This window comes from Hirsutella rhossiliensis, assembly GCF_020360975.1.
Source record: "Hirsutella rhossiliensis strain HR02 chromosome Unknown scaffold00003, whole genome shotgun sequence".
In the NCBI taxonomy this organism is placed as follows: Eukaryota; Fungi; Ascomycota; class Sordariomycetes; order Hypocreales; family Ophiocordycipitaceae; genus Hirsutella; species Hirsutella rhossiliensis.
The window spans coordinates 4,203,469-4,228,470 of record NW_025408669.1 but is presented as its reverse complement, the minus strand read 5'-3'; the positions used below and the strand labels follow the sequence as shown (position 1 = coordinate 4,228,470).

Sequence of the window (25,002 nt, the reverse complement as noted above, 5' to 3'; positions counted from 1 at the left end):
CGCTGGAGCGACCGGCTTAAAACCCCCTGCCCCTGCAATGTGCTCGCGATGGGAAGCTGATGGCCGCCGCTCGCTTGTCGAGACGCCCCGACCAGACTTGCCCGTCAATGTTGCACGCCCAATGCCCATTTGGGCATGCATGTAATAAGTTACATACATGACTGAGCCTTGTCGTTGCAGGAGCCATCACGAGACACGTCCAACTTTGCTTCGCCATGCAATCTGCTCTAAAGCCCAGTCCCCGGTCCACATTGGGGCCCAGAGCCGTCATACTCCATCCTTCTCCATGCCGTGTCCCGACCGTTAGGTACTGCTCCTCCTCCTCCTCCTCCTCCTCCTCCTCCTCCTCCTCCTCCTCCTCTTCACATCCTCGCGCTTCTGCTCCTTCACCTCGCCTACTCCTGCACCACCAGCGGCTCCACGTTCCAGATGCCGTCGGCGTACTCGTTGATGCACCGGTCGCTGCTGAAGAAGCCCATCCGCGCCACCGACGTGATGCACTTGGACACCCACTCGTCTTGGTTGCGGTACGACTCGTCCACCAGCCGGTGCGTCTCCATGTAGCTGTGGAAGTCGTCCGACACCAGGTAGTAGTCCCCGTGGTGTCGCACCGCCGCTATCATGGCGCTGAAGTCGTGCGGCGTGCCAAACGTTCCCGACTCAATCGTGCCAAACACCTTTTCCAGGTCGCTGTCGATGCTATGGCTCCCGTAATTGTGCGCGTGCCGGAGGTCCTCGACGTCCTCGGCCAGGTTTCCAAAAAGGAAGATGTTGCTCTCCCCAATCTCCCGCGTGATTTCAATCTGCCCTCTTCGTCAGCAGCCCCTCTCGTCCTTCATGCTGGCGGCCACTTACATTGGCGCCGTCGCAGGTGCCGATGATGAGCCCGCCGTTGAGGACAAACTTCATGTTGCTCGTGCCCGATGCCCTGTGCCACCCGTCAGCCGTTGGATCCTCTCGTCGTCGTCTGTGCCGCATACTCTGTCCCGGCAGTGGAAATGTGCTCGCTCAAGTCGGACGCGGGGCAAATCATCTCTGCCTTGCTGACGTTGTAGTCCTCGAGGAAGATGACCTTGAGCAGGTCGCCAATCTCCTCGTCCTTGTTGATCACGGACCCCACCGCGTTGATGAGGTGGATGATCTGCTTGGCCATCCAGTAGCCCGGCGCAGCCTTGCCGCCAAAGACGGACACGCGCGGGAGCTGCTTCTTGCGCTCCTCGACGCTCATGCCCTTGAGCGTCAGGTAGCGATGGATGACGCCAAAGATGTTGAGCTGCTGCCTCTTGTACTCGTGGATTCGCTTGACCTGCACGTCAAAGAGCGCCGCCGGGTTGACCGTCACGCCCGTCACGTTCTTGATGTGTTTGGCCAGGCGCACCTTGTTGGCGTACTTGATCTCGGCCCACTCGCGCCGGAAAGCGGCGTCCTTGGCGTGGGCTTCGAGCCGGTTGAGCTGCGTCAGGTCCTTGAGGAAGCCGTTGCCGCCGCACTTGGACGCAATCAGCTCCGACAGGCGCGGGTTCGCCTGGTGCAGCCATCGCCGGGGCGTGATGCCGTTTGTCACGTTTGTGAACTTGTCCGGGCCGTAAACCTCCACAAAGTCCTTGAAGATAGTTGTCTTGATCAGGTCCGAGTGCAGCTCGGCCACGCCGTTGACCTTGTGGGAGCCCACAATGGCCAGGTGAGCCATGCGCACCATCTTGGGCTGCGACTCCTCAATGATGGAGACCCTGGTGAGCATGTCCCTGTCCTTGGGGAATGCCTTTTCCACGGTTTGCAGGAAGTAGAGGTTGATGTCGTAGATGATCTGGAGATGTCTGGGAAGGAGGTATTGGACCAGGCCGACGGGCCACTTCTCTAGGGCTTCCGGGAGCACCGTGTGGTTCGTGTAGCCAAACTTTGGTCTGTTAGAGTCGAGCGTGGACGGGAGACAAGGGGCGGCCAGAATTGGCGACATACCGTCTTGGTCACAATGTCCCACGCGACATCCCACTCAAGACCCTCGATGTCGAGGAGGATGCGCTGCAGCTCGACAATGGCCAGCGTCGGGTGCGTGTCGTTGAGCTGGATGGCCACCTGGTCCGCAAACTCGTTCCAACCGCGCTTCGACTTCTTGAAGCGGCGCACAATGTCGTAGAGGGAGGCGGCCACCCAGAAGTACTGCTGCTTCAGGCGGAGCTCCTTGCCCCGCTCCAGGTTGTCGTTGGGGTACAAGACGGCGCTGATGGTCTCGGCGCGCTGCTGCTCGGCGACGGAGCTCTCGTAGTCGCCGTTGTTGAACTTTTGAAAGTCGAATTCGCCGCCCGACGCCTTGCTAGACCACAGTCGAAGGTTGTTGGTGGTCGGGGTGTCGTAGCCGGGGATGGGGACGTCGTAGGCCACGGCCTGGACAATCTCGCCGCCTTCCCAGATTGCCGCCGTCTTGCCGTCATCCTTGGTCGTCTTGCTGACGTGGCCAAAGAATTGAATCTAGAGCGGTTAGTCGAGCCCAACGATGGCCTGGTTGGGGCCTCTCTCTCTCTTACATCAACCGTCACGTCGTGGCGGGGAAACTCCCAGGGGTTAAAGTCCAACCAGTAGTCGGGAACCTCGACCTGGTATCCGTCAATAATCTCCTGCTTGAAGATACCGTATCGGTAGCGAAGGCCATAGCCCCAGGCGGGGTAGTTGAGAGAGGCTAGGCTGTCGAGGAAGCAAGCAGCCAGTCGGCCCAAACCGCCGTTGCCGAGGGCGGCGTCGTGCTCCTGACCGATGATGTCCTCGATTCGGAAGCCGAGGTCAGCAAGGCCGCCTGTGGACCAGTGTCAGCGTGGCCTCGGTGCAGGCGTTGCTCGGAGACCTCTCACCCTTGGCAGCGTCCTTGAGCCCGACATTGAGCATGGCATTGTCAAGGGCGCGGCCCATCAAGAACTCGAGACTGAGGTAGTAGACGCGCTTGGTGTCCCGGTAGGTCTGGCGCTGCTGGGTCTTGTTCCAGTCCTTGATGAGGCGATCGCGAAAGGCAAGGCTGGTGGCCGAGTAAGCGGCCGACTCGTCACAGTTGAACATGCTCCGAGCAAGGGTGGTCTCGACGTGGCGTACCACCTCCTTCTCGAAGCCATCCTTGTCGGTGAAGCTCTGGATCTGGTTCCTGGACCATGCTGCGCGCTGGGGCTCGGGGATGGAGGCTGCGGGAACTGGTCAGCGCCAGCCAAGCCCGGCAAAGGGGTCTGCTCGTTCAAGGTACCCTCGACGCTCTTGATCTCGCCGGGCCCGAAGCCGGTAAAGGTCCTCTTGTGCTTGGGGCGCGAGATGCCGGCCGGGCCCACGGGGCCCTGGATGTCGACAATGGGAGCTCCGGTCGAGGGGCGGCGTTCGCGCGTGGGCAAGCGATGTTCGGTCGCCATGGTTGCTTTTGCTTCCTATTCTTACTTGCAGACTCGGATCAGCGACAAGCGAACATGGGGGACAGCGAGTGAAGCTGCGCGAATCGCTCAGGACCCCTGGCAATCCGGGGAGGGGCGTCAATCGACGTGGGGCGGGCTCACGTCCTCACCTGCCCGGGGCCGTCTTTGAGGGAGCTTGAGCTGTGGTGGGGGGCTCCTGAAGCGGGGGCGGAGCGGGGGCGGGGCAAGAGGGGGCGTGCGAGAAGCAAGACGGGGAATGACTTCGAGAGATGATTCCGGACGCAGACCGCAATGACGGGGCAGAGCGGTTCGACGATGGCCGCTGTGCAATTCGGAGGTGAAGGCGGACAAAAGGCTGGAGAGTGGGCGGAGAGAGGAGGGGGAGAGGGGGGCAGAAGAAGGAAAAGGGTGGTAGACGACGTGGTACCTCGTTGATAAGAGAACAGCGTCTTGCCATGGGCTGTGTCAAGAGAGACAAGCGTCATAAACGCCTCATCTTGCTGCTACTTTGCAGCATGCGCTGCGACGTCACCGTTTTCTGTGCTTGCCCCTGTCCATCCCCTCACCGCGACTCTCACCGCGACTCTCACCGCGACTCTCACCGCGGCTCTCACCGCAGCGGTCGTCGTCGACGACTTGGCAGACGATGCCCTCCCTCGCCAATCGCAATCGCTTCCCCGTCTTGTTCAGATGGAGCCTTGTGTTGGCCCAGGCCAAGCGGTGGAGATGGCACCACCCGTCCCCCAACCCCCAAGTGACTCCACACGCAGCAGAGTGTGGGGCCGCTGCATCGAGACACGGGGTAAATTAATAACAAAGCACTTGATACTGTATAGTTAAGTTAGTAGCGGCACAACTTTGGCTGCCCTCAACCCCTGCGTAATTATCCCGTCACCGCAAATGGCCTCTTGTTGTATTCACTACCTTCCCACCATTAGCTGCACAGCTCCGGTTCCCGCTACTCCCATCCGTTTTCCATCCTTGCCCGCCTCTCTCTTCCAAGCAGAGAGCGGCTGGCGTCACACCACTCAGGTCCAATCGATATCCAACTGCTCCCCCCCTGTACATCGTCCCCAATATTCATATCAACCGTATCGTCGTCCAACTCCGTGCCGTCCATTGGCCTTGGGTCATCCCAGGCCCTGCATCCGTGGCCTCCAGGTCCACCTTTCCGTCCCTTGCAACTCGCAATCAGTTGCGTGGGCCACGGCAGTAGAGACACCGAACCCCAGCCACCGGGCTGTCCGGCATAGCCTTGTGCGCCGAGGGTGCGGACGAGATGCAGGTGCCGGTGGGGCCAGATGCCGGGCCAGATGGACGCTCGTTGGGGAAAATTAAGAGGGTTTCGTCGCCCGAGTAAGCTGTGTCATGCCGCAGCAAGCCCCGGCCGCAGCAAGCTCCGGCCGCAGCAACGCCGTCCAGAGGCTCATTAAAGGCAAAGGAAAGCAAAACGGCAAAAGGCAGCAGGGAAAAGGAAAAAAGGATCGACAAAATAGGCCTCCGGAACTCCATACAATGCTCTCGGACGCCGACATCGCTTCGCCGGCTTGCTGTTCACGGCCGACAGCCCATCGCAAACACATTAAAGAATCCCCGAGTCCTTAAGTGCGTTGTTCAAGATGGTCTCTTTGACGGCTGCGAAGACGAGTCGAATGTTGGACGTGTCCGTTGCTTGGGTTAGGCTGTATCAATGTCAGCCAAATAACCCCATCATGGCCGTGACACAAGTGGTACTCACTGGGGGTACAGATTGAGATGCGCTCTGTTAACCTGATTAAAGCGCCACAGCAGATACTTGGCTGCTTTGTTGACGTCGTTGCCTCCCGAGTAGTCCGGGAAGTAGTTGTTCAGCGGCGACCGGCTGAGCTTCTGCTTGAAGATGTCGACCTTGTTGAGGAAGAGGATGATGCTGGTCCGCATAAACCATCGTGAATTCACCACCGAGTCGAAAAGCAGCAAGCTCTCCATCATACGGTTCTGTGTCTGGGCGTCAGATGGTCCATCTACCGTGCCCCGCGGATCAGCGACGGCTCACCTGACTGCTCTCCTCGAGCAGGACCTGGTCGTATTCACTGAGGGCGACGCAGAAAATGATTGACGTCACGTTTTCGAAGCAGTGGATCCATTTTTTCCGTTCGCTCCTCTGGCCGCCCACGTCGAACATGCTAGAGGCGCATCAGCTACCTGGTCAAATAGGCGACCGGCAGGCCCTGGGCGTTGCACGACAGCCGACTTACTGGATGCTGAGCTGGCCCATCTGGAAGCGCGTTTCGTAGATGCCCGTCGTCTTTGTCCGTGCCCTTAGCACATCCATCTCGTTGGGCAGGTAGTCTGGCGCAACGATGCGCATCGCCTCTTGGAAAAAGCTAGGTTGCGGGACACCTGTCAGTAGCAGCCCATGCCCAAGCCGGCAGACGAAGCGACTCACTACACAGCCGAGTCCATGAGGTAAAACTCGGTCTGCCGCGTCATCAATTCGTCGGTGGCCGGGTCGGACCACAATGCCCTCACGGCCTCGCCCACCTCCGGGTCAATGTGCGCCTCGGGGCCGGGCTCGGCTTGGTACTCCATGAGGAAGTTGACATGGCGCCTGTTGTCCGGGCCTTGTAGCTTAATGTCGAACTGCTCCAGGGCGGCGATGATGGCCTTTGCACAGTCGACCAGGTTCTTGAAGACGGTAGATCGGTAGTTGAAGAGCTCGTCCTCGGAATATCCCTTGAGGTGGATAATCTTCATCTGCTTGACAATGGTCGACTTGCCGCTCTCGCCGGAGCCTGGAAGGGGGCGTCAGCCCGGGAATGGGACGTCAGGAAAGTGGCTTACCGAGGAGCAGGATCTTGCATTCTTTCCGTAACCTCTTGGAGTCCTCCTCGATACCCTTGTCAATGGCCTGACTCTTCTTCTTCTGCTCCGCCTCCTCGGCGCTGGAGCTCATACAACCGCCCATGGTCAAGGGCCTGGCAGACTCGCGGATTGTTAGGCAAAGCAACCGGTAAGCGAATGCGTCTGATGGGGCGACGTTGCCGCCACAGCGAGCGAGATGGCGAGGTCAGATGGCAGTTAGTGACCCATAGGACACGGGCGAGGGCTTCGGAATCGTAGCGGCGGAGAGGACGAGATGCGGGCGAGTCGGGGGCTCTCGGTGTCGGGGCGTTCGGGTCAAGCTAGCGGCAGAGCGCGCGCGATGCGGCGCTGCGGGCGGGCGGGGGATCGACTGGCCAGGTTGGAGCGAGGGCGGCGACGGACGGGGGGGGGACTTTGAGTGAGTCGAGGCGCGAGGGGTTGCGGCGGGTGATGCCAGCGAAGATGGAAGAAGCGGGTTGGATGTCGGCGGCGCTGACGGGTGAGGCAGGCAGTGGCAGTTTGGGCGGCGTGGCACCAGGTCGAGACGAAGGTATGTTGAGGTGGAAGCAGTGGAGTTGGCTAGTAGGCGAGTCGGGGCGCAACGTGCGGACCAAGTGTATCTACAGCGCACCTCCACCCATGGGCCTGGTACTTGAGTGGCCTCGATTGGGTACCCGGGGTGCCAAGGTCGAGGTACCCGGCGTCTGCGGAAGGTACCTGGACTTGTACTCTCTCGGGGCTCGTCCTGTGCACAGAGACTCACGTGGAGAAAGCCGCCCCTGTTGGCACTGCTAATAGCCATGATATGCTACAGTGACGACAATGCGAGAGCCGATGATTCCGCCCGAAGCATTGACAGAGGATAATGTTCGAAGAGGCATGTATGTGCCTGAAGATTTAGGCAGTATGGCAAGTACGGAAAGGGGAGAGGGAAGACTTGGATCGCTGCTTCGGGCCTCGGCGCAAAGCATGTGCCTCAGATTGATGGCTCGCCGCCGGTATCCAATCAGCGGAAAAGGCAGTAGTCTGTGGCAGTAAAGGGCTCCAGGATTGACTCGTAGAGGAAGTTGGGTAGGATGCTGCCGGTGCACCAATGGGCGTCGAGCGGCGGGCTCTGGTGGACGAAGGGGATGAAGGTATGGTTGCGGTGGCTTGACGCTATAGATGTTTGCTTCCCAGCGCCTCACGTCCCAAGGGTGAAACGAAAGGCAAAGGAGGTCCTCTGCAGCGCTGCATCGCCAACGTGGCAATACAAAGGGCAGTGAGTCGCCGGCCTGGACGCAGCGCGAGAGGCCCACGGCGGTGGCACCAGCGAGTCGTGAGGAGCCTCAAGGATCGACGGTGGAGAGAGATCATGTACCTTGGGCAGGGCCGAGGTACCTCTACCGAGCGATGGGCTGGCGGGCAAAGGTACCTGTCAGAAATATCTTTGTAGATTGCCGACGGCCGTTTTTGGTCAAGCGCTTCCAAGCAGGCAACGTCATGCCCTTGGCTACTTGGGTACACCAGGTAGTGTAACTTACAGTACAGTACGAGCTCAGCAGCCTTTTCAAGGAGGAAGCTGCACTGCACCCCAGAGAAGGTATCGGTACCTGCGCCAGGCTCATGGACAGAGGCGCCGTGTCTGGTGCCCTGGTACAGGTACTATTTCCTCACCGTGGCGGCTTGCTTCATCAATTTGACGTTTACGGCCACGAAAGAGTGCCTCGATCCATCCATCGTCACCAACGGAGACAGGTTTGTTTGAGGCGACGACGGTCTCGCGTGGCGCGCGTGTTGCCCGGGAGGGAGAGGGGAGCCTGTCAGACGTCGGTCGCGCGGCTGTCTCAGCATCCTCCTTTCAGAGTGTCGCAGAATGGGGCCGGGCGGGCTGTACGATGCGCCCAGCCTCGGCCATCTTTCTTCTGCTTCTCTTTCTTGAATCTGGACTGACGCTTGGCACGAAAACAGAAAAAACAGTCGCACACAGGGGCACGCACCCAGGCCTCGGAAGGCGAAACCTCGTCGTCCACAGAGCCGCGACAGCCAGCCTCCCCTCCCTCCCCGCATCCGGCCGGCCGCCCACGTTCCAAATCTGCAAGCCCTCCCCGTCGTTGCCGTGACCAGCAGCAAGCGCGACGAGCCGGAAAAAGAAAGGCCAAGCAAGTGTGTGCGCCGAGTACAAGGTACTTGGGATGGAGAGCAAACACCCGCAAACGCTGGCTGCTCTCCTCATGCTGGTTAACCGCCGAGCAAGCGACCTATCCGATGGCCTCTTCGTGCCATCACTAGAGGTAGTTGCATTACTGGCTCCTGAGCACTCTACCGAGGTCAATTTTCGCCTGCCAGCTGAGGTATGCAAGGTCTGGATTCCAAGATACATACACGGACCGCTGCCAAACGTGTCCTGAGCAAGCAGGTTCATCTACACGCAATGTCGAACGGTAGAGCGTCGAGTGGGTACATGAAAATGCTCTGCGTGAGCGACGAGGCAATCTCTTCTGTACCAAGCCTTCGTTCGTCGCAGCCATCAGCACATCTCCCTCGTCACCAGGCGGCGACTCGTCCATCCACCCCCTAGACGCACAAGCACTGCTAGTGAGACCTCCGCAGCCGCGAACCAGCCCCCCTTGCCCCCTGCCCCCCCGCCTCACCTATCCGCCGGCAGAAACCCCCCTGGAGGCGGCTCAGGTGTGCGGCCTCTCCGTTTCCATCGAAAAAGTCCCTTCCCCATGTCCAGGGTCTTCGCTGACGATGAAAGTAACCCACCAACGCTGGCTCTGGCGCGTGGCCTTTATTCGTAGCCCACCTATCAATGGCATCGTCAGGCAAGCTTTGTGGTGGTCTGATGACAATGTCTCACCATGTGCGCTTGGTGTTTGCCGTTGCACCGTGGCGATGCGCCGGCCCGGGCATGCAGAGAGCAGCTTGAGCATGCTCAATGGCAGGCAATTGATGGGCTACCGTACGACTACGTGTGCATGTACTCCAAGTATATGACATCTTGGATTCGCACTTCATGTTGCCGTGCCGTCGGCGCCTCCGTTGTCTGTCTTGGCCATATGCCTTTTCGGCACCCATACCATGGCTGGCGACTTTGGTTTGACAGTTCCTGGTTGCTACTTGTCCCGCAGCCAAAGACGGACAGAGTCAGTGACCTACTGAATGACTGAGCTTCCTCCCCATTATCGTCGGCTTTTTTTACCTTCACTTCACCCGGTAGAAGAGCGAGCTGTTCCTGAGATGAAGAGAAATACTACTCTTCCAAGTTCGATTCTGGCACCATACCCTGAAATTCTACTTGGCACGACGCGCGAAGCAGAGATGGAATATGATCACCGGCAGCTCCCCACGAGTCTCTGAGGTCATCACGGATCGAATTAATTATTACAGATTGAGTGTTACCATACATTACATGAGGCTTCAATGCCATATATATATATATATATACTCCAGACTTCCCCACATGTACTGGCCACAATATTACACTGAAGACATCGCAGTTGCCGACTCGATGGCTTACCCGCTACATCGGTCCTGTTGGACGTTAGACACGCACTCAAGCCGACTCGGGAAGGCGTCGCTCCCAGCGAACCTCGGCGGGCTGTGTTGGCCTCGAGAAGAGAGACGTGTAATCCGTCGCTGGCACCCACGACTTGCCATCGACCGTGTTGAGCTTCAGATTCCGGACCATCGTGGAAATGATGGTGCAAAGATTGACATAGGCAAACTTCTCCCCAATGCAACGATGCCGCCCGGCGCCAAAGGGCAGATACGGACTCCGTGTTCCCTTGGACACGGCACCGTATCCGTAGTCGACCATGTCTCCGTCCACCTCTGCTTCGACGGCGTCGTCCCAGCGGTGCGGATCCCAGACCTGGGCATTGGGAAAGTATTCCTCGCTTAGATGTGTGACGATTGGCGAGGCCACGAGCACCTTGTCTGGCGTGATGGTGTAATCGCTGTTTGGCACTTGCATGGGCCTCATGACCTTGCGCATGAGGGAGTGGATGGAGGAGTGGACGCGCAACGTCTCCTTGATGACATTTTGGAGAAGAGGCAGCCTGTCAATGTCGGAGTACTGGAGCGGTTGGGGCCGAGTTGCATCGTAGCCGAGCTTCTGGATCTGTTCCTGATACAACTCCTCCACAATATCGGGCCGCGAGGCCAAGCGCAGCATGATCCATGAGCTAGACGACGACGACGAGTGCTGGCCGGCCATGAGGAGCGTGATCATCATGTGAGCAATCTCCTTGTCTGGGAGCTGCTTTCCGTTCTTATAGATGCAGCCCATCAGGTGCCAGATCATGTCGACGTCCTCCTCCTTGGGAGGTTTGCCGGACTGGCGACGCCTGTTGATTATGTCAATGTAGATGGATCTCATCTTGGCGTGCGCGGCATCTCGTCGACGGTTTTGCGGTAGAGGCGCCCACGGCAGCAAGAAGTTGATGGGTCGGAAGCCTAGGTCAAGGTCGTGGTATAGCTCGGCGAACTCGGCCGTCAACTTCTGCCGAACTTCTTTCCCCTGCAGGGCTCTACCGGCAGTGTAGATGGTAATCTCGGCCATGGCGGCTGGGATGTTGATGATCCCAGATTGACCCTTGAAGGCAGGGGCTGATTTGAGGTACTCGGCCGTCTCTTGCTCAATCAACTGGACATAGGAGCAGAGCGCGGTCTGGGTCAGGCCAAACTTGACAAACTTCTTCTGCTCCATGAGCTTTGCGTTGGGGCAATCGTAGATGATGTCGCGACCGAATACGGGGGTGGTAAGAGGCGCGTAGATCTCCTCGGCATTGACGTCTTGTAGTTTGCCGTTGAGGATGAAGTCGTTGCCGTCGATGCCGAGGTACACGGTCATTTTTCTCCCGAAGAGAATAAAAGTGAAGATGTCGCCGTGCTGGGGTTTACGAACCACGCCCAGAGTTAGCCATGGCGCCAGTGTGGAGCAGCGACAAAGAGAAGAGGAGACAGTTGGGCTAGCTCCTGGGCAAGGCAGTTCGGAATTGCCCGTCTGGAGGAGTTGGTTTCGGCGAGTCAGACGTACCTTTTGTCGACAACTTGTGTAAAACTCAAAGGGATCCATGCCATAGGAGACAGCATTGCCGACAAAGGGGATCCAGTGGAAGACCAGAGGAGGCTCCGACTTGCTTTTCGGGAGCAGCTGCCAGAGGATATTGAGGAAGATTGAGAAAAACACGAATCCAACGGCAACAGAAACAGCGGGGCCGGAAAACATTGTGCGATACAGGCCGTGAAAGAAGGACGAGGAAGACATGGCGAAGCGTCGTTGGCCAAGCCAGGCGTAAGTGTGATGCTAGATCAGGTCCGGCTTCGACACAGACAAGAAGAGACGAAAGGGGAAGAGACAGCAAGCAACGTTTGGCCGCTGGGGCACTCTTCTGCTTTATCGTCCTACATCTAATTGCTAATTACTGCAGGGGCACTTTTGTCCGCTGCATGTGAGATGTCAACCACATACACGGCTCGCTCGTATTCGTATCAGGTGGTGTTGGTTGCGCCGAGGTACGAATACGCCTGCGTCTGACACGGAACTATGACTGGAATTAGGCACGGAGAATAAGCACCTGTCGCGGCTAACAGTGGGGGCGTGCGAATATCCGACCCCGACCCCGACCCCGACCCCGACCCCGACCCCGAACCCTAACCCGGGCCCGGTACCGCTCCGTTCAGCCTGGCCGGCAAGGCCCGGATAATGGCGATAAACCCGTCCAGCATGTGCTCGACCGCCTTTGCGGAGAGAACAGCTTCGTCAAAGCTCACGCGGAACGCGATGCCCGCATCCAGCATCACACACTCCATCAGCAGCGGAAAGGGGTTAAAGGCGCCCATGGCTGCCGCATCGACCCGAGGCCCGCACAGGATGTCGCCCGGAAACGTCCTGTCCTCGTCGCCCGGCATGCTCGCCGGATTGCCGCCGCCGCCGGGCATCGGCTGGATGACGAGCAGGTTGCGGATCACCTGCGCCGTGTTGCGCGTCTCGCAGATGGTCTGCATGCCCGTGCCCTCAAATGGAATCATGGATATCGCGTCGGCCTGGAGCTCGGCGAGGAAGCTGCGCACCGTCTGGCCCGGCGAGATGGTCGCCTTGATTGGGACGTGGGCAAAGGTCGGCGCGACAAGCCGCTCGATGCCTGCGACGTTGGCATTGCGGCCTGCCAGAAAGGTTGAGAACACGACCGTCTGTGATCCCGTCTGCTGTGCCAGGAACAGGCTCCACGAGCCGCGCAAGAGCGTCGACAGGGTCAGATCCCCGAGGTTGAACGCCTTGCCTCCCTCAAAGGGGAGGAAGCGTATTGTCCCCTTCTCGGCTCGGGAGCGGTAGTCAGGCTCAGGGAGGCTTGGGAATGGCCGGGCCTCCTCCCAGCCTGCCAGGTAATTGCGCCAAAAGTCACGGTGCTTTTGTTGCTTAATGTCTGCTTGGAGATGGCCGAGATACGCCCCGAAGTTGGGCAGGTTACGGGCCAGCTCGTGGCCTTGGTAGGCCTTGTAGAGGTCCTCGAAGACTTGGTGCAGGGTGATGCCGTCGAAGAGCGAGTGGTGCAGGCTGATTATCAGCATCTGGCTACCCCCGGGTTCCGACAACCCGCTCTGGCTGGCCCGCTTCTCTCGATACAGTCCCCAGCGAGCGAGTCGCTCTCCGAGACGCAGTGTCCGGCTGAAATTGTGCGCCATGTAGCCATTGAAGTCGCTCGGGGCTTCCCACTTCAGCTCTTCGTCAACGACTACCTGCTTCAACTTGCCGTCGTGGCTGCTTTGCACAAACCTCGTTCGCAGGATAGGGTGCAGTTGGAAGACCTCTTCCCAGGCATTCCTGTACCTCGCGAGGTCCAAAGTCTGCCACAGCCTCGCCAGTTCATGGGCAAACTGCGACGTCTCGCCTCGCAGCGACAGCTCCATCATTTCCTCTTGCAGAGGGGTGCAGGGATAGATGGCTACAATGCCATCCTTTCTCACTCCGCACTGCTCCGAGAACTCTGCGAGAAGCTTATCCCTGAGGGCTTCATCTGGAGTTGCCTCGACGAGTGAAACCGCCGCGTCCACGGCCCCCGAGTCTTGCTCATTTGCGGCAGATGAGCTAGTCGGGACTGCACAAGAGGCCATGCTGGCAAGCCGAGGATTCTGGAGAATGTCGGCGACGGTGAGGGTCAAGCCCATGGAGCGATAGACAGCGACCAGATGGATCGCCTTGAGAGAGTCGCCGCCGAGGGAGATGAAGCCATCGCTGGGGCGTATGTCGTCCGCCGCTACTCCCAGTAACGTTGCCCAGGCTTCTGCCATTTGGACTTGGGCTGGAGTCTTGACAACGACGCCGCCAGAAACCTCTCTGAGGCCATTTTGCTCTGGTTCGTCGGGGCTGGAAATGCTCAGCAGCTCACTCCACGACAGTTCAGAGCAAATTTGGCGCAGTCTCCTCCGGTTTGTCTTGCCGGACACGGTCAGGGGGATGGCCCGAACTGGAACAAAGACGACAGGAATCATGTACGACGGCAAAAATTCTGCCATCTTCGGCCTGGCATGGCGTGCGATATCGACCAGGCGCGTCTTGACCTCGGTAGATATCGTGTTTTCGTCCGGCTCATTGTGCAGTCCATCATCGATGCTGATGAAGGCGGCCAGGACAGGGCCGTTCCCTGTGGGTGGCTGGACGACATCGACAGCTACCTCTCCGGGATCCTTCATGCTAAGCAAGAGGTGGTATTCAATCTCTCCGAGCTCAATGCGCTGGCCGCGCAGTTTTACCTGAGTGTCCTTGCGGCCAACAAACACCAAGGCGCCGTCGGCCGCATCGTAGCGCACCAAGTCGCCTGTCTTGTACAACCGGCGACCCCCTGCCGGCCCAAACCTTTGGAGCCACGACGGGTCGACTATAAAGGACGCCGTCGTCTTCTCCGGGCTGTTCAGATAGCAGCGGGCAAGCAGCGGGCCCTCGATGAGCAGTTCGCCCACCGCACCGACAGGCATGAGCCGTTCGCTGTCGTCTGGGTGTGCAATCCACCCCCTGGCCCCGATGCCAAAGCCAATCTTGGACTCGTTGTCGTCTGCTTTGACAGAGCGCTGCACAAAACACCATACGGTGCACTCTGCGGGACCGTATATGTTGTTCAACTCGACCTTGTCCGCCCATTTGACGAGATTGTGCCTCGAGACCGGCTCGCCTCCGATCGTCAACATCCGAAGCGTTGGCACCTCGGCAGGGTCCAGAATTCCGGCGACCGTCGACGTCAGGCAAGCATGAGAGACTTTCATCTCAGCCATGACGTTTGCCAGGTGGTCTCTTCGGCCGGACTCGGACGGGATGCACAAGCAGGCGCCATGCGTCAGGGTCGTAAAGATATCCCCGACACTGACGTCAAACGTATAAGCTGCAAACTGCAGAACCCGCGAACCGGGGCATATTCTCATGGCCTTGGCTTGCTCGACGACACTGGTGCAGAGGGCGGCATGCTCGACGACGATGCCTTTGGGACTTCCGGTGCTTCCAGATGTGTATACGATGTAAGCTGCATCACAGGGATGGACAACCTCTTTTACAGTGTCTTGGCAATGGTAGATGAGGGTTTGGCCTAGAAGCCCGAGTATAGATTCCTCGGAGACGACAAAGCTTTTTGCCGTCCAGGTATGCGCATCAGATGCGAGTTCCTCGGCTATCAGCATGATAGATGAGCCCGCATCTTCAGCGATCCGCTTCTGCCGGTCTTGAGGATGAGTCGGATCGATGGACACGAATGCGCCGCCCGCTTTGACGACGGCCAACATGGCGACGACTGCCCACCGGGACTTGAAAAGGCGAAGCGCCACCACGAACCCCCGACCTGCCCCTTGGGCCTGAAGCCAGGAAGCCAGCAGCGACGACAGTTCCTCCAGCCTCGCATAGGTCAAGTCGCCGTCCCATGCGCAGATGGCCGGAGCATCGGGGGCAAGCCTCGCCACCTCCGAGACTTTCCAGTGGATACAGGAGGTGACGGCGTCGGGGAGATGCTGGTTCCAGGAAGCTATCATCTGGTGGTCCAGGGTGGTGAAGAGGTCGACGTCTCGGAGTCTCTGCTCGGGCTGCAGCAGCAAAGCTGCGAGCGATGACTGAAATGCGTGGGCGACGAGATTCTGCTGCTCTGGAGGAACGGCTCGCGGCTCGCATGAAACTGCGAGCTGCGGACTGGCGCCGGACAGATCGACAAATGCGAGGACGGGAAACTATCGTGGAGCCAGCGTAAGCTCATGGAGCGCACTCAGGCAAAAGAAGAACCTCGATTGGGGTTTCCTACTTGAATTGTAGCAGAGAATCGGGGTTTTCCGCCAGCCAACGTTCCATTCCCAACGACGAGGGCAGTATTGAAGACCAGCGCCTCGTCGACGTCTGCCAGCTGCTGAGGGCTTGCTCTGCGACACACGGACGGCTTGGACCAACTGCATAGCGTCGACGAGAGCGAAGATTCAGCGTCAAGCACCGCGCACACGGAATCCAAGTGCTGCAGCGTAACAGGTACAGCAACGGTATAGTCTGTACCAGGCGCATCGTCGCGTTGGGCTAGGTAGCCGAAACATGGAGCGCACGATCCCAGATAGTGGCGAAGCACGATGGCCCAAGCTAGCTGGACGAGGCTTTCGGCCGGTAGCTTGTGCCATTGAGCGACCAGGCCGAGATGGCGAGGGAGGGGGAGGAGTGTCAGTGTTCGAGGCTTGGGTGGTGTGGACGTGATTGGGGCACAAGGGAAGATGGTTGACTCGATGGCTGATAGAGGCAGCACCATGCCGTCGTCTTTGTCTCCATCCTCGGTACTAGGTGCCATAGTGGTGTTGATGAAAAGATGGAGACGTTGGAAGACTCCCGTGCGCGATGTCTAAGAGATCCCTCGAATGGCATCTAGCTGAGCCTGAGGTTTAGGTGGGATGAAGACGCATCGCCCGATCAGATCGTCGGTCGAGGCAACTCAACAGGACATCACCTCGGCTACCGGCACATCACCACTGAGCCTCAGGTGCTGACGTGAGTCCATCTATCTATCCCTCTGTCCTGGAGGATTGGTCAAGCAGTCCGAGCACCCCGATCGAAACGAGGGCCCCCTGGTTACACCAGGTGACATATGGGATTCTTACGGTCGGATATCGCGCAGCTCCTGTCTGTGCATGAGCACCTCCCCCATGCTCTTCATGCTCTTCATGCTCTTCATGCTCTTCATGCTCTTCATGCTCTTCATGCTCTTCCTGCGGCCGACTTCCGAGGACACACACGTAAACTTGGATCGTTGCTCAGTCAGGCTGATCAAGGAGCATGCCCCGGGAAAATAAGGCCGACACAAGGGCGCCAGGCTAAATTCTCACCCGATAACGCACGTGTTGGGTGAGACATAAGCACCGAGGGTCCCAAGATGCCAGGTTGTTCCTGTGCAGTTGAATCAAGGTGGCTGGCAGGGTCGCCAACTTGTTTCCAGCTGCAAGGCATGACATGACCCCCGAAACATGTCCGGAGGGGGTGCTTGGGCGGCGCTTGAGGAGACCCTGGACCCCTGAAGGGAGTGTGATCCACATGGACGGGAAACAAGCAAGGCCCTGCAGAGGACCCATACAACGGGGACAGGGTGCCTGATGGGAACAGGACAGTGCTGCTCACCGTTGCACTCCGGGTGGACCGTAAGAATCGGTAAGAACCGCTGCTGACGTGCTTCGTACATGAATGAGCTTTTCTCTGCGAGGGGTGTGTATAACAGGCACGCATATTGAAACTGTGCGGTATGCGCAGCTATAATTATTGCCCGTCATATAGGCCTATAGGACTCTGCATATGCCTACATGTAATGTACGTAGTCTGCTCTCTACGGTACACTCGGCTTCCATCCAAAGTCGGTATAGGCGCGCTGTATGATTGTATATATGTGTCTGTACAGAGTATATGACGATGAATATTCCCACGCCCTACATTGATATCTCCCGCGACGTATTTGCAGGGCTTTCTCATATACCCACGTGGTCAAATCACGAATTATCGTCCCATGCAAGCTTTCGAACGGGGCCGATACTGTGTGCTCAGACACATCACAACTGAACCTCGGTCAGTAGAAGCTATCCCTCCGTGATCTGACCAAGATCCCGTCCGTAGACAGCGGCCCCACAAGCTTCCAGGGAGTGCGGTGCATCAAGGGGGTAGATCAATCCGTCGATATAGGCTGACTTGGTTGCCCAGACTTTATATAGTACAGCATGCATATCGGTGGGCAAAGCCTGACGTCAACGACGCTCACCGCATTCTTCACAATACGGCTCAGTTTCACGTCACTGGCTCTTTTGAAACGTGCGGAGTACTCGCGCTATAATCATACGTAATAGGTAATTATCCAGGCATGAATTAGCCTCCGCCAGTTGCCTTGGGATTTCGGACCCTCCCGCTTTGACTTGTCGCCACACAGAGCGTCCCTCATCACCCCGACTCCATATCCTTGTACGCTCATTTCTTTCCTCACTACCCAATCATTCTTCTCGCTGCTTCTCGCCACCATCTCGGCATGAAGGCAATCGTCGTCGCCACCCCCGGGAAAGCCTCCTTTGTCAGCGACAGGCCGAGGCCGACTTTGAGAGACGATTACCTGCTCGTCAAGACACATGCAATTGCTCTCAACCCCACGGACTGGAAGCATGCCGAGCTCACTCAGACGCCTGGCGTCCTCCTGGGTTGCGACTACGCGGGCGTAGTCGAAGAGGTCGGACCAAAAGTCACCAAACCGTTCAAAAAGGGGGATCGCGTCATGGGCTTTGTCCACGGCGGCAACTCTGCCGAGCCTGAAGACGGGGCTTTTGCCGAGTACATTGTCGTCAAGGGCGACATCCAGGCGCATGTTCCCGACGATATGAGCTTCGAAGAGGCCGCTACCTTTGGCGTTGGCATCACCACTGTCGGCCAAGGCCTGTACCAGACTCTTGGCCTCCCACTGCCGGGTGACGAAACTCGTGGTGGCCAAGGACCGATTCTCATCTACGGTGGCTCGACTGCCACCGGTGTTCTCGGCCTTCAGTTCGCCCGCCTTTCGGGGTTTACTCCCATCACCACCTGTTCTCCCCACAATTTCGATCTCGTCACCAAGTTCGGAGCTCAGGAGTCGTTCGACTACGGCGACGACGACGCCGCCGAGGACATCCGTGCGTCTACCGACAACAATCTCACGCTTTGCTGGGACACCGTGTCCACCGCCTGGACTGCCAAGTTCTGCGCCAGCGCGCTGTCTTCCAAAGGTGGCAAGCTGGCTGCCCTCCTGCCCCTGAGGTCGCCAGATGCCCGTGTGGAGTGCGCAGACACAAAAGCCTACACGGTTTTTGGAGAGGACTGGGCTATGGGGGATAAGAGCTTTGCCGCCAAAATGGAGGACTTTGAGTTTGGGAAGAGGTGGTGGACCATTGCCGAAGGGCTCATACGACAGGGCAAGATCCGGCCTCACAAGATCAAAGTCGGGGCAGGGGGGCTTAAAGGCGCGCTGGAAGGCTTGAACATGCTGAGGGATTCAAAGGTCAGCGGACATAAGTTAGTGTATCTCGTTGCCGATACGCCTTAGCTTCTGCTTGAGACAAAAGGGTAGGGAGATGTCGGTAGATGAACTAAGAAGCCTTTGAAACTATTATCACACCAAGACCCTACTAACAGCTCACCATTTTTGCCATCGAATGTAATGGGTGAACATTGCATTGCTGTGTAAAAGTCGCTCTTTTACGTCTGTCTAGTACCGTTCCGAGATGATTTATTCTTGTCTCGAAACTTTCCAAGAATCTTTCGCCCTGATCCGGCTCCTACACCACAACGTCGCGCAAAAACGTGGAACCTATGACGCCAAGTGTAATCACCATGAGAAGCACAATGGGATAAGACCAGCTCTTTACCTCCCGTGGGCCGTGGGCTTCCTGTTCCCGGCTCTCAATCCACTCCTTCACCACGCCCCTGAAATCACTCGGCTTGTATAGTGCAAATATCTCGGATATAGGGTTCCCCTTTCTTCTGGGATTAACCCCCAAATCGTGATAAAGGGAGTCGACGTACTTTTATCACGTTAGTTTCAAATGCACCGTGCTTCGAGGCAAAATGCATGCCACTTACAGGCAGAAAGTCAAACATGGCGAATGGGACTTTGCGCCCGCAGAGATACCTTCTACGAGCCCAAGCGTTCAGTGCGGCCGTCTCTCTCTCTCTCTTCTCTCGCGAGGGTACTTCGAGCTTGCCCTGTAGATACGCAACGGCCCACAAAGCCTGGGCCTCGTACACAATCGGAGCGCCTGTTGTTCGCAGGAACCCGACGTAAGCCAAAGACCTGTCGTTTTCCTCGGCCGAAGCTGGGATGATTGATCTGTAGAGATGAAAGTCGTCCTCGATTCGGGGATGATGGCTCTCCCAAAGCGGTGATTGGGAAAGAAGGGGCAGCCTCTGCCTGACCTGAGCATCTCCTTGTCGTCGGAGAATTTCCCATTTTTGCTGCATCTTGGGTTCATATGAAGCCGGAGAAGGAAGGCCGGCAGCCAAACGGTCTCGATCAGAGAACAAGAAGTTGGCCGCCAGGGATTTCCAACCCGTGGAGTAAATGACCATGTCGGCATCGACATGTGTACCATCGTCCAGTCGCACACCATTTGCTTCAAGGCTTTGGATGGCGTTTTGTCGGACTCGGACTCTGGTTCCTTCATGGATATCCTTCCAGAGGTCTGGGTGAGTCATGACACCCAACGTTGCCGGACTCCAGAGAAGACTGTCCAGGCCCATTACAGGCTTCAATGCTTTCGTGTTTTCGCTCTTGTCATACCGAGCTTCTCCCATGAGGAGGAAGCTTATGACGCGCCAAAACCCCTTGACCAGCGGCTGGGTAAGCCAGGCTGGCCCTGTACTGTGAAGCCATCGAGCAACAGTGTCCTTGGAAAACAGGTTCGGGGAAAACATTGCTAGGAAGCGGCTGTTGTTGAGGCGGAAACTCGGCTGTCCGAGGATGGTCAGGGGTGTCATGATCGACGGGCCCCCTCTGCCGGTCCTTACAATCCACTCTACCGATTTCCCCGCCTGGAGGAGCATGTTGACCGCGTCAAAGGCTGATTTGGACCCCCCGTAGACTGCTACGGTCTGGATATTGTCGTTGCGAATCTTTTTGGTTGTCTCAACCTTGCCCATCTCTTTGGAGTGCATCACCTCTCCTCCAAACCCATTGTTTGGAATATCAGGCACGAAAGGCTCCGACGTAAGCCCGGTGGCAACGATGAGCTTCTCGCAAGCCAGAACCTTTTTACCACCGGCGAGAGTAATATGCCAGTGTCGGCCAGCACGGGAGACTCTCTCGACTTGCGTGTTGAGCCGGAGGTGCTTGTGCAAGCCGAACTCGGTGGCGTAATTATTGAGATATTGATGAACGGCGTCTCCAGATATCAATCCAGACTTGGTAACATTCTGACCGTCATTAAGCATCTCCAGGTCCGAGAACTCAAAAAGGCCGTAATGGGCTTCTGCAACCAGATGCGGGTAGAGCCGTTCCTTGCACCATGTCCCGCCCAGGGTAGAAGCACTGTCGATAACCAACAGGTTTGCGTCAGATTTTGACTGGAGGTAGGTCTTGGCTGCGATGAGGCCACACCAACCTGTAGATCTGTTAGCACCGTGACACAAAGATGATTCCATCCTTGCATTCAAGCTGTGCCGTACCTGCTCCTACAATGACAACTTCTCGCATGTCCATTTTTTGAGTAAAGGTTATGGCTTGTCTTTGGTCTTTGAAATTTTGTTCAAAGGAGAGCTGTTTCCATACGGGGGAGGTCCTGCCGTCTACTAGTCGATTATGCTGCGCTGAATGCTTGTCACGGCTCATGGCAGAGACGGAGGATTATTACATGTAATCGAGAGCTCTACAGATTGCAGGAAAGGCGGCTCTCGCGAGATGGATCTAACCGAAGGCTGTGAGGGGTGAACCGATGATGATGCCTGCACGAGGCCCACACAAAGAGGGTTATAGCAGCACCCCAAGGGTGGAAAAGGTAAGCATACCATAGCCTGGGACGTCTTAAAGAAGGCCCCCATAACGACAAATGTCAACGGCTTCTATTATCCAAGTATATACACCGTGCTCTTGATAACCTTTCTGACTAGCCTTGGTGCATGGCCTGGGGGTCTCTTGAAGAACCCTGGCTAAAGGGCGACATGTATATATAAAGAGGCCATTTCAAGCTTCTTTACTAAAGACCGTACCACTAAATATCGCCATAGCCTGTTATACCATGAAGACTAGGCGGTCAGCTTACGTATAACTTGGCACATATAGATGAATTACACATACTGTAGAGTATATCAGATATGTGACATGCACATATAGCCCCCCTCCTGGTCACGGCCCAATGATCCTTTCCTCCTCAACGGACCCTCCGTGACCGTGGAGCTATCCCGGAGGTTTGGGCGTAGGGGGGGTGTTGATTCGAAAATTGCCCCTGGCATGTACCGTGGTTCCGCGGCTCACCACCTGTTCTCGCCAGTCATCGCCGCCAAGGCATGGTGTGGCAATGCAGGTCGGGTATTTATTCTGCCCTCAGCTCAAGAAAAGAGTGTAAGTGAGGCCGGCTTCCAACCTTGCCTGACATTCTCCTTCTCATACGTCTCATATGTTGTCTCTCTCAGACACACACCACACACACAACGCACACGTCTTTCACCACTGGCCCCAAGAGTCGTTGCTAGAGCCTCAAGCGCTTGCACTTCAACATGTCGTTCCTACCAGAGCCGATCAGAATGATGACGGGCAACCCCCGCCTCTTTGACTTCTCCTCAGATGGACCCATCCCCTACGTCATGCGTCAGAAACTCACCTCGATTCCCACCCCCTCGCCCGGCCTGTCACTTTCTGGCAAGACGGTCCTTGTGACTGGGGCCACGTCGGGCGTGGGGTACGAGGCGGCCCGACAGCTCGCCCGTCTGGGGGCCAAGCTGGTGATGGGGGTGAGAAACCTGCAACGGGCCGAAGCCGTCAAGCAGGAGTTCCTTGGTGAGATTCCGGAGGCATCCATCGAGGCTTACCAACTCGACATGGAATCGCTCGACTCGGTCGACCGGTTTGTGAAGAGGCTGAGCGCCGAAGCAACCACACTCGACATCGCGCTCCTCAATGCAGGTCTCTTCACGAGAGACGAGCGCCGCGTTGACGGTGGATGGTCACACCTCATGCAAGTTAATTTCCGCAGCACTGCATACCTAGCCCTTTGCCTGGTCCCACTCCTCCGGCCAAAGACCGACGCGGGCTCGCCAACCAGCGGTGCCCAACCGGGGCGCCTCGTCTTGGTGTCATCGGAGGCCCACGCCTGGTCGACTTATCAGATTCCGACCCAGGGTGATATTCTCTCCGAGTTCCAGCAGGATGGCGTCAGCGTCAGACCCGACTTTGAGTACTACGCCGCCAAGCTGTTCCTTGCGCTCTTCGGACGCGAGTTGGCAGCCCGACTCGACCCGGCTGAGTTGGAGGTGGTGACGACTACCCCGGGCTTTTGCGCCTCGGGCTTCTTCCCCGACGCGGCCAGCATCCCTACGAGGCTGATCTACTTGACTTCTGCCCGGTCCTTGAGCCAGGGAGGGCGTTTACACGTGCATGCCGCCACATGCGCCGGCTCCAGCCTCTCGGGCAAATATCTGCGGGACGGCCACGTCAATAAGTGCGTGCAAACCTTCGCCCAACCTAGTTGTGGGCTTCTCGGCCCATTGCCAAGTGATATCCACTGCAGGGCTAAATGCTAACAGCATTCCTTTTAGACTTTCGCCATATGCGGAGTCCGATCAAGGGAGACAGCTCCAGGCGCGTCTTTGGGGAGAAATGACGAAGCTTTGCGCGAGCAGGGGCGTGGAGCTCGATTCCGGTCTGAGGCAGGCATGAGAGGGTTGTATCCTTGGGACGGACATTGGAAGCTTAATGGTGCGGATTCGTCCCTCGACTGTGAACATTGGAGGAATTATCAAGATTTACAGAGCATATTTCATTTGAATTACATTCGCCTCAACTGGGCATGTCGGCGACTTCCTCATAAGGGGCTTCGGAATGTGGCAAACCAAATACTGACACGACACATGACTCCATCCATTGAGGCCAGGTTTCAAATGAAATGTGTCTTGTCGCCACTCATATATCATTCAATTATCATTGTGAGGACAATATGGAGTCGATCAGAGATGTCAGCCCGACTTTCCACTTCCTCTATGGAGGCCAGTCTCTCTGGCGGACCAAGCTATAGCAGTCGTTGCACCTGGTCCAAATACCAACGTCCCAAAAACAAACATGCCGAGAAGCATCAGAGATCCACCACGGCGAATCGCAAGCACTTCACTGTAAGCCCAAGTCAGTAGTGCCGCAAAGGTGATCAAATAGTCCAGCTTCAAGAACGTCATGATCTTGTCTCGAAGCATTTCGGGGTAAAGCTCCAGAGAAAAAAGACCGTTAAAGCGCCCTGGATGTTTGATTGCTTGCAAAATGGTCATGGCATGAAATGCAGCCGCTACAACACCGACTGTGGTATAGCCGAGCTGTAGAGCGTTGTAACCAGCGTTTGTTGTCGTTGCCGCCTTGGGTGAACTGGGCAAAAAGGCCCGTTTCGTAACACCGACAGTCTTGGTGCAGATGGCAATGTTCAAAGGGCAGAGAGCAAACATGAGTACCCAGAGGGACTTGATATGGTCACCTTGACGAAAAGGATCGAACATCATGACTGCGGGGACACCAAAGCCCAGGAGATGACTCGGCAGAGCGCAGAGAGCGGCATGGGGAGAGACAAGCGACTGAAAGATGGGTTTCCGGCTGGCCTTCCGGTTGCTGCCAGTCTGGACAAGTAGGTACAGCGGCAAAGCAACTGCGCTTGTCGCAAGCTGAGAGAAGAGACCCCACGCCATGGGACTGCGTTGAGTCAGATCAAGTTCGCAACTGCCTCGTCCAGGTTGAAAGCTTACATTAAAGGCGATCGTTTCCTTCCTCGCTGTCCCTCAACAGAAAGAATGAATATCATGATTGATACATTGGCGACAAACTGCGCCATAAAGAGGCGGCCGACCTCGAATTCGACGTTAAGGATAGGCAGATTGAATGCAACGAGTGACATGAGGGCGTCGTCAATGGCGCGCAGGCCGGTGAAAGAAGTCACTCCAACCTCATTATCGGGATATCTGCCGTGACTGATGGCCTGGTTGATGGTGTCTAGACCGTTGTTCTGGATAAAGACGCTCCACACCAGCCCAACGGCAGCGAGAGAACAGAGAGAAAAGACGAGGTACAGAAGTTGAGCCATTGTTTCGACGAGTATCGGAAATGCCCAGTCTTTTGGTAGAGAGGTGGCAAAGCAATCAGACTGAGCCCAACGAAAGAAAACTAAAACCCTGTTTATCTGCAGGCCAGCTTCGGTCAGCTTGTCTCAAAGGCTCGCAGTCCACTTTGCTCTTGGTGCCTGATCAAGCTTGCCGGCAGACAAATATCCACAGATGCCATCTCGACCCCTCAGTCTAGAGCCTGAACGAGAACATGGACCCTGAACGCCAGGATTTACGTAACAGGTCCTTGCAGTATCTCCGCAGGATTAGCAACCCTTGTTTATCATCACCACCCTCCGGAGGGAGATGATTTGCATGTTAGTCGTACACGTCTTACATGGAGGTGCGCCTACCGCGCCAACAGGCAACCGGCAAAAAATCCACCAACACCGACATTGCTGCATCTTGTCTGCTGACAAGGAGGTCCCCCTTACATTTGTCAACAGGGCGGCGACAAAGCCGGATCGACGCCTGACCACTCTACGGTGAAGC

At 57.0% G+C, this 25,002-nt stretch overlaps 8 protein-coding genes across 8 annotated transcripts; 2 read left to right on the top strand and 6 right to left on the bottom strand.

The window, feature by feature from the left end:
- Positions 1-395: 395 nt before the first annotated feature.
- HRG_03564 (carbohydrate phosphorylase domain-containing protein) lies at positions 396-3,386 on the bottom strand (the record flags this gene model as incomplete). Its single annotated transcript, XM_044862035.1, has 7 exons — positions 396-803; positions 856-928; positions 981-1,897; positions 1,960-2,469; positions 2,526-2,791; positions 2,847-3,167; positions 3,227-3,386. The coding sequence occupies 7 exons, from the start codon at positions 3,384-3,386 to the stop codon at positions 396-398; spliced, it is 2,655 nt and encodes an 884-aa protein (XP_044723061.1).
- Positions 3,387-4,968: 1,582 nt separating this feature from the next.
- HRG_03563 (g-protein alpha subunit domain-containing protein) lies at positions 4,969-6,333 on the bottom strand (the record flags this gene model as incomplete). The annotated part of the gene is made up of 6 exons (XM_044862034.1): positions 4,969-5,068; positions 5,125-5,369; positions 5,422-5,551; positions 5,624-5,752; positions 5,815-6,160; positions 6,210-6,333. The coding sequence occupies 6 exons, from the start codon at positions 6,331-6,333 to the stop codon at positions 4,969-4,971; spliced, it is 1,074 nt and encodes a 357-aa protein (XP_044723060.1).
- A 3,435-nt stretch (positions 6,334-9,768) lies between these two features.
- Positions 9,769-11,484, bottom strand: HRG_03562 (cytochrome p450 domain-containing protein; the record flags this gene model as incomplete). The annotated part of the gene is made up of 2 exons (XM_044862033.1): positions 9,769-11,106; positions 11,254-11,484. The coding sequence occupies 2 exons, from the start codon at positions 11,482-11,484 to the stop codon at positions 9,769-9,771; spliced, it is 1,569 nt and encodes a 522-aa protein (XP_044723059.1).
- Positions 11,485-11,870: 386 nt separating this feature from the next.
- On the bottom strand, positions 11,871-15,641 carry HRG_03561 (AMP-binding enzyme domain-containing protein; the record flags this gene model as incomplete). Its single annotated transcript, XM_044862032.1, has 3 exons — positions 11,871-13,970; positions 14,028-15,422; positions 15,624-15,641. The coding sequence occupies 3 exons, from the start codon at positions 15,639-15,641 to the stop codon at positions 11,871-11,873; spliced, it is 3,513 nt and encodes a 1,170-aa protein (XP_044723058.1).
- Positions 15,642-17,728: 2,087 nt separating this feature from the next.
- HRG_03560 (zinc-binding dehydrogenase domain-containing protein) lies at positions 17,729-18,769 on the top strand (the record flags this gene model as incomplete). Its single annotated transcript, XM_044862031.1, has 1 exon — positions 17,729-18,769. The coding sequence occupies one exon, from the start codon at positions 17,729-17,731 to the stop codon at positions 18,767-18,769; it is 1,041 nt and encodes a 346-aa protein (XP_044723057.1).
- Positions 18,770-19,001: 232 nt separating this feature from the next.
- Positions 19,002-20,920, bottom strand: HRG_03559 (pyridine nucleotide-disulfide oxidoreductase domain-containing protein; the record flags this gene model as incomplete). Its single annotated transcript, XM_044862030.1, has 5 exons — positions 19,002-19,247; positions 19,306-20,172; positions 20,230-20,469; positions 20,530-20,822; positions 20,887-20,920. The coding sequence occupies 5 exons, from the start codon at positions 20,918-20,920 to the stop codon at positions 19,002-19,004; spliced, it is 1,680 nt and encodes a 559-aa protein (XP_044723056.1).
- A 1,040-nt stretch (positions 20,921-21,960) lies between these two features.
- On the top strand, positions 21,961-23,092 carry HRG_03558 (short chain dehydrogenase domain-containing protein; the record flags this gene model as incomplete). The annotated part of the gene is made up of 2 exons (XM_044862029.1): positions 21,961-22,874; positions 22,972-23,092. The coding sequence occupies 2 exons, from the start codon at positions 21,961-21,963 to the stop codon at positions 23,090-23,092; spliced, it is 1,035 nt and encodes a 344-aa protein (XP_044723055.1).
- A 296-nt stretch (positions 23,093-23,388) lies between these two features.
- On the bottom strand, positions 23,389-24,491 carry HRG_03557 (uncharacterized protein; the record flags this gene model as incomplete). The annotated part of the gene is made up of 2 exons (XM_044862028.1): positions 23,389-24,103; positions 24,157-24,491. The coding sequence occupies 2 exons, from the start codon at positions 24,489-24,491 to the stop codon at positions 23,389-23,391; spliced, it is 1,050 nt and encodes a 349-aa protein (XP_044723054.1).
- Positions 24,492-25,002: the final 511 nt, after the last annotated feature.